The sequence below is a fragment of the Myotis brandtii genome, unplaced genomic scaffold, assembly GCF_000412655.1.
Source record: "Myotis brandtii unplaced genomic scaffold, ASM41265v1 scaffold1012, whole genome shotgun sequence".
Classification (NCBI taxonomy): Eukaryota; Metazoa; Chordata; class Mammalia; order Chiroptera; family Vespertilionidae; genus Myotis; species Myotis brandtii.
This window is the reverse complement of record NW_005353371.1, coordinates 286,208-294,224: the sequence shown is the minus strand read 5'-3', so window position 1 is coordinate 294,224 and position 8,017 is coordinate 286,208. Positions and strand designations below refer to the sequence as shown.

The 8,017-nt window shown below is 41.6% G+C and overlaps 2 protein-coding genes across 2 annotated transcripts in view; both read right to left on the bottom strand.

The window, feature by feature from the left end:
* LOC102260538 (zinc finger protein 791-like) overlaps window positions 1-7,509 on the bottom strand; it is a 40,334-nt gene extending 32,825 nt beyond the window's left edge. Inside the window, 1 exon segment of the mRNA XM_014535106.1 lies at window positions 7,459-7,509. Coding sequence (XP_014390592.1) covers window positions 7,459-7,461 — 3 coding nt within the window. The 5' untranslated portion in view covers window positions 7,462-7,509.
* LOC106723586 (zinc finger protein 14-like) overlaps window positions 1-7,519 on the bottom strand; it is a 14,899-nt gene extending 7,380 nt beyond the window's left edge. The window contains exon 1 of the mRNA XM_014535128.1: window positions 7,459-7,519. Within this exon, the coding sequence (XP_014390614.1) occupies window positions 7,459-7,461 (3 nt within the window). The 5' untranslated portion in view covers window positions 7,462-7,519. The remainder of the gene's footprint in view (window positions 1-7,458) is intronic.
* Window positions 7,520-8,017: the final 498 nt, after the last annotated feature.

Sequence of the window (8,017 nt, the reverse complement as noted above, 5' to 3'; positions counted from 1 at the left end):
GTCTTGTTAAGGTGAATATTTTGGGATTAGTGTTCTACATTCTATTTTCATCTTTCCTTTAGCATCCTTTTACTCTACCTTAACTTTACCTTTATGCCAAAACTCTCTTCCTCACTTTTCCCCTTTTGTTGTCCTGTTTCTCTTACCCTATCCCTGCTTTAGATTTTCCCTATTCCTTATTTTTACCTCGTTAAAATTTCACCCTACTTATATATCTAATTTCCAATCCCCTGCTCTAAATCCATATACACCTCTCTCTTCTCTTTCTTCACTATCCAAAGTTATTTTTCTCTCTGTCATTTTGTTGTTGTTTGCTTGATTGTTGAGTATATTGGTTTTTTTTTATGCTTGTTTGTGAGATTGTTTCTTTTTCTTTTTCTGTTGGTTTTTTTTCCAGTTATTTTTTTGCTTCTGTTTTCCCTCGCCTCGCTTGATATTAGTTGTTGTTTGTAGTTTGCATTCATCTCCAGGGATCTGTTGCTGGAATTTGTTGGGATTAGTGGATGTTCTATTGGAGTTTTCTCCCCATATAAATAGTTTCTTCCCTTCTTCTATTTTCATTCTCTTTCTTTTCTCTCTTCTTTTTTTTCCCTTTTCCCAATTTCATTTTTGCACTCCTTTTTTTTTCTTTTTCTCTTTTTTCTTTTTCTCTTCTTTCTTCTTTATCCCCTAATTCTCTTTGGTCAGGTGGTCATCTTTATTTGGAGTTATTAGTAACCTTTCAAGATATTATTTTGAAATAGCTTGATTTTAGCCTTTTTGTTTTAAGAGAACATATTTTATGTAATAAAATTATGGTCCTTCCCATGTCTTCACCACACTATTGTCTGTGTCCATGGGCTATGTCTCTATATATAGAAGTTCCTGGGAGGGACAGTTGTGGGGTGGAAAGGGTCAATGGGGAAAAAAAGGAACATCTGTAATGCTTTCAACAATAAATATAAATTAAAAAAAGATAAAGCCAAAAAATGGTTATATGTTGTATTAAGCAGGAATTTTCTTAAAAGCCATCTTTTAATCATGGAAACTGAAGTTTGCTAGCCTATGTTTGTACCTAATACACTTCAATATATGAACTTTTGGAAAATAAATTTGACAATCCTTCCAGGGTTTGAATTTTAAGAAACTTTTTCTTTACCTACAATTGGCTTTAGATCACTCCAATTGGCTCTGGAATGCCTCGAGTATGTTTTCTCTCTCATGAAGGAAAATTTTCTCCTTAAAGAACATGGGAAGCTTTGTCAAATAATAACTATATTATGCTTTCACTTATAGCTCTGTTATTCAAGAATATTGTGTTTTGCAAAAGGACAAGACTCCATGTCATTTGCAAGTATTACTGATTCTTAAACTTTTTGTGTTTCAGATATAAGAAAGCATTTTAAAAGCAATTTGGTAAATTATATATTTCTCTCCTACCTGTCCCTCCAGTATTTGGCAATTCTTAATAAATAGCAATACAGTTCTTTGCATGAATTCAATAAGACCTGTTTCCAATGTAGCTATATCAAGATAAACTGATAATGGGCCTGCTTATAGCAGCCTTGGCTTCACCACCTTTTGCAGAACTTTGTCCATCCAGCATTCCACGGGAATCCCTTACATCCACAAGGGCAGGCCACCACTGAACGTGCCCAAGGTAACCTGAAGGGTATGCTGGTAAAACAAAAAAGGGGGAATATGGGACTCAAGGACCTTGCTATACTTCTATCTAAAGCATTCTTTACCCTTAATTTTTTGAATCTGAATAATACTTTTCAATCCTCTGTAGAACAGCACTTTACCCCAATAACCCCATCTCAGAAACCACAAGTTTTGTGGCAAGATGTGGACACTAATATCTGGATGGGACCCAATGAATTATTAACATGGGGGAGAGGATATGCATGTGTTTCAATCCCGCAGGGCCGCTGTGGATTCCAGCTCGCCAGATTAAAACCTGCCATGGCATAGCACAGGACTAATCCTCTTCCAGGAATGAAGAATTTGGACCTGTGGACTCCGAACGATGCACCTTCCCTGGACCCAGGTGGCCCCCGGAATAACCTGGGAAATCATGATGAAGCTGATGGCAGAGGCTGAGCAATTATTGGAACACACTCAAACTCCACCCATTCCAGATAACTAACCATTACTCTTTGTTTTTCTTATAATCTGTAAAATTGGAACTGGAGCAGTAAAGCACTTCACGGGCCCTGACCCAGAAAGTTCACCACCTCCCTCTGTCTTCTACATTCAGCAAAACAAAAAAGGGGGAGATGTTTGGAAGCACACACAAGTTTTGTGGCAAGATGTGGACACTAATATCTGGATGGGACCCAATGAATTATTAACATGGGGGAGAGGATATGCATGTGTTTCAATCCCGCAGGGCCGCTGTGGATTCCAGCTCGCCAGATTAAAACCTGCCATGGCATAGCACAGGACTAATCCTCTTCCAGGAATGAAGAATTTGGACCTGTGGACTCCGAACGATGCACCTTCCCTGGACCCAGGTGGCCCCCGGAATAACCTGGGAAATCATGATGAAGCTGATGGCAGAGGCTGAGCAATTATTGGAACACACTCAAACTCCACCCATTCCAGATAACTAACCATTACTCTTTGTTTTTCTTATAATCTGTAAAATTGGAACTGGAGCAGTAAAGCACTTCACGGGCCCTGACCCAGAAAGTTCACCACCTCCCTCTGTCTTCTACATTCAGCAAAACAAAAAAGGGGGAGATGTTTGGAAGCACACGAGACTTGGTTGGAAAGTTTGTAAGGAGGACATCCCGAAAAACATGAAGTTGTGCAGAAGGCCGCCTGCCCAGTTTATTGGAATTCCAACTTAGGGGAGTACTGAAGGTGATGCTCCTAATTATTCCTTGACCTTTCAAAAACAAGACTGTGCATGTGCTGACACCTGGGTACATACCGGAATCCTTATACTTGATCTTCAGATGTTCTTGCTTAAAGGACATTACAAACACATGTGTCCTCCCAAAATTACTTATCCTACTAATTGTATCTAAAAGATAAACTTTATCTCAAACTGCTGTTACAATAAAAGCCTAACAAGGCAGGCAATCAAGGCTGTCTGGTTCCTTTAGTAGGGCAGTCCCTTAACCTCTCTTTCACAGTAAATGTCTCAAAGTAATCCATAAATCCGTCGTTCAGGGTTTGCTGGTAAGCCCCGGCAATGAACCAGAAATTTTAGTTTTGGGAATAATTTTTTAAAAAACTCAATACAATAATGCAAAAGAAAATATGCACCCCCGCGTTCATTGTAGCCTTATTCACAACAGATTGGAGGAAGCTCAAGCGCCCATCAGTAAGTGAGTGGATAAAAAAGCTACAGTACAACTCAAGCCATAAAAATGAAGGAAACCTTATCCTCTGTGACAGCATGGACAGACACGGAGAGCATTATGCTAACTGAAGTAAACCAGTAAGAAAAACACAAATATCACATGATTTCATTTATATTTGGAATGTAAAGAAGAGAATTAACAAAGTCTACAGAGACTCATAGATACAGAGAACAGACAACTGTCAGAAGAGAAGGGGGTTGGGAGAATGGATGAAAAAGGGAGAGGGATTAAGCAAAACAAACAAACTCTTAGACTCAGACAACAGCATGGTGTACCAGAGGGAAAAGGGAGTGTGAGGAGGTAGAAGAGGGTAAAGGGGAGGATTACATGGTGATGGAAGGAGACTTTGGGTGGGGAACACACAATACAATGTACACATGATGTATTATAGAATTGTACATTTGAAACATATAATTTTCCTAGCCAATGTCATCCCAATAGGTTTGAAAACATAAAACATACAAAAGTAATTTTCTCCAAAAACTTGATGCTAAATTGGATCCGGCATTACATTAGAAAGATCATACACTATGACTAAGTGGGATTTATCACAGGGACACAAGGCTGGTACATTATCCGCAAACCAATAAATGTGATAAATCACATTAACAAATTGAAAGACAAAAATCACATAATCATATCAATTGATTCGAAAAAGGCATTTGACAAAATCCAACAACCTTTCCTGATAAAAACTCTCAGTAAAATGGGAATAGAGGGATCATACCTCAACATAATAAAAGCCTTATATGACAAACCTACAGCCAACATCATACTCAATGGGCAAAAATTAAAACCACTTCCCTAAGAACCAGAATGAGACAGTCCTTTCACCACTCTTGTCTGACATAGTACCGGAAGTGTTAGCCATAGCGATCAGACAAGAAGAAGAAATAAAAGGCATACTTGGAAAAGGAGAAGTAAAATTGTTATTATTCACAGATGACATGATATTGTACTCAGAAAACCCGAAAGACTCCATCATAAAATTACTAGACTTAATAAATGAATTCGGCAATGTAGCAGGATACAAAATTAACACCCAGAAATCTATGGCTTTTTTATACACCAGTAATGAACTCACAGAAAGAAAACTAAAAAAAAAAAAAAATCCCATCTACCATTGCAACATAAAAATTATGGTACCTAGCAATAAATTTAACCAAGGAGGTAAAGGACCTGTATTCAGAAAATTACAGGACGCTAAAAAAAGAGATAGAGGAAGACATAAACAAATGGAAGAATATTCAGTGTTCATGGATAGGTAGAATCAACATCATTAAAATGTCCATCCCACCAAAAAACATTCTATTGATTCAATGCAATCCCTGTTAAAATACCAACAGTATACTTGAAAAATATAGAACTATCCAAAATTTCATCTGGAATAAAAAAAGACCCCAAATAGCTGTAGCAATCTTGAGAAAGAAGAAGAAAAATGAAGGGATCACAATACCAGATATCAAGTTATATTACAAAGCTACTGTTCTTAAAACTGCCTGGTACTGACACAAGAACAGACATATAGACGAACAGAACAGAACAGAGAACCCAGAATTGACCCAGGCCAATATGCTCAATTAATATTTGACAAAGGAGGCAAGAGCATACAATGAAGTCAAGACAGTCTCTTTAATAAATGGTGTTTGGAAAATTGGACAGACACATGCAAAAGAAATGAAACTAGACCACCAACTTACACCATACACAGAAATAAACTCAAAATGGATAGGACTTAAATACAGCTCCTAGGGCAATGGAAACTACAGAGAAAATAAACAAATGGGACTACATCAAAATATAAAGCTTCTGCACAGCAAAAGAAACCATCAACAAAACAACAAGAAAGCCCACTGCATGGGAGACTGTATTTACCAATGTTATCTCCTATAAGTGATTAATCTCCAAAATTTATAGGGAATTCATACAACTTAACAATACCAAGATAAACAATCCAATCAAAAAAGGGCAAAGGACCTAAATAGACACCTTTCAAAAGAGGACATAAAGAAGACCAAGAGACATATGAAAACATGCTCAAAGTCACTGGTGGGAATGCAGACTGGTGCAGCCACTGTGGAAAACAGTATGGAGTTTCCTCAAAAAATTAAAAATGGAACTTCCATTTGACCCAGTAATCCCACTTCTAGGAATATATCCCAAGAAACCAAAAACACCAATCAGAAAGGATATATGCACCCCTATGTTCATAGCAGCACAATTCACCATAGCTAAGATTTGGAAACAGCCTAAGTGCCCATCAGCAGATGAGTGGATTAAAAAACTGTGGTACATTACACAATGGAATACTATGCTTCGGTAAAAAAGAAGGAACTCTTGCCTTTTGCAACAGCATGGATGGAACTGGAGAGCATTATGCTAAGTGAAATAAGCCAGTCAGAGAAAGATAAATACCTGAAGATTTCACACATTTGTGGAATATAGAGAACAATATAGACTGATGAACAGGGACAGATCCAAAGACAGAGAAACAGCAATCAGACTATTAATCCCTAGAGGGAAAGTAGGGGAGGGAGGGGACAAAGGGAAGAGATCAACCTAAGGATTTCTATGCATGCATATAAGCCAAACCAATGGACATGGACAACAGGGGGATGAGAACATGAGGGGGGGGGGGGGTTTAATGGGGTGGATAAGGACACATTTGTAATACCTTAACAAATAAAGAATTAAAAAAAAACAACAACTTCAAACAACAGGCTCATGCATATAAAATATGACTGGGTATGTAGCTTCATTTTATCTTTCAGTGGTAATTCAAGAAAGTGGGGGTAGGCGGGGTGACATAAGTGAATATGTGTCTATGTGTGTGTTTTTTCCTATCACACGAACAGCTGCATTTTCTCATGTGGTTCCAAGTCTAATGAACTCTGATTTTCTTATTCATCTACAGTTGCTGCATTTACTACCCTGGGTTAACCCAGCTGAAGAATTCTCCTTATGGGAAAAAGTCCCTGATCTTTGTCATCGCCATGTGGCAGAGTGTGAGATGTGGGCTGTAAGCCTCGGTCTCAGAGTCAGAGCCTGTCACGCATGGCTCAGCTACATCAACAAACCTAACTGGACAGCGCTAGTCACGCACCCAACTGCTTATTCAGACAGAATCTGAGCAGATGCTTCTCATATTGGGAATAAAGAGACAAGTGTGGCTTCTCCAAGTCTCTATTTAGCAACAGAAGAAATCACCTGGTTAAGGGTAGAGACTATTTCTCATGGACAAATCTGATAAAAATCGTGCACCTATGGATGAGGACAGTGTTGGGGGGGCGGGTAAGGGCTGAGGGTGGGGTGGGAACCGGGTGGAAGGAAGCTATGGGGGGAAAAAGAGGAACAACTGTAATAATCTGAACAATAAAGATTTAATTAAAAGAATAGTAAAAGCCTTCCATTTTGAACAGCCGCTCAGATTCTATTTACTATATGGGATGCTGCCTGATTCCTGAAAGGGGAATCAAGCCAATTAGTCCTTTCAATTTGTTCAGTTGAAGTTTGTTTTTAACCGTTTGAAAAGCACCGCAAAACAAATAGCTGATAAAGATGCTGTGACTCGGAGAAGGGAAGATGGCGTTTAGGATTCGGGGGAGAGACTGGAAATGCAGGCATTTGCTGCAGAGCTAGGCCTGGGGGACAGGGTGGACTTGAGAGCCTGCTCCACAAACATCAAAACTCAGGAGAAAACGGGGTCCTTCTGGGGAGAAATGAGGGACAGGGGGCCCCACAGACCACAGCTCCTCCCGTGCACGAACCGCGGGGACCGAGTCACCATTGTCCCCAATGGCCCTCCCCGTGATCGCCGCACCGACTGCGGAGCCGCGGGGATGAGGGTGCAGAGCTGCCCAGACGCGCTCCGCAGCCCAAGGCCCTGCCGCGGGGACCTCCCCAGCCCAAGGTCCTGCCGCGGGGACAAACTGGACGCCCGGGTCCCGGCTGGACCCCACCCTGCGAGCCCGAGGGGCCTGCAGTTTCAGCGGAGCCCCCGGCGCCTCGGGTCCGCAGGCTCCGGACCTGACCGTGGAGAGACGGCCCCGCCACGGCGGCTCCACCCGCCCCTCCTCCCCGACCCCGCGCCCGGCCGCACACTCACCATTTCTAGTTCCTGATCCTCCCCGAGTCCCGCCTGCAGCCCCCAACGCCTTACAGATCCCAGGAGGAATGACGGAAGTGCAAGGGAGATGCGATCTGTGTGAACTTCCCGGAGGTAGCAGAGCGTAGCCCCACCCACCTGCCACCAATAGACCCGCCCCCACTCCGCACCGCAGCCCCGCCCACCTGGCGCTCAGCTCTGTTGACAGATACTTCGCACCACATGCTTCCTAGCGCCTGAGGTGCACAGGCCTGAGCCCAAAGCAGCCAGATCTCCTGTCCAGGGAAGTTTGCACTGAGAGGCAGCGCTGAGAGTCCCCAGGGAACAGTGGTCCTTCCTTGCAAACACACACACTTAAAAGGCACCTAATGACTCTGGCTCCATTTTCATCTTTGTTGACAACTGGAGTCTGACGTGTGCATTTGCCAAAAAGGTGCACAGGCTCACGTACCAGGGATACGTTAGGGTGTTATCCTTCCAGAACTACAGTCAGATTCCCCAAAACAGCATTGAAACCAGAAACAAGCCATCATTTCCAGCGTGAAAAGTGACTTCTGCA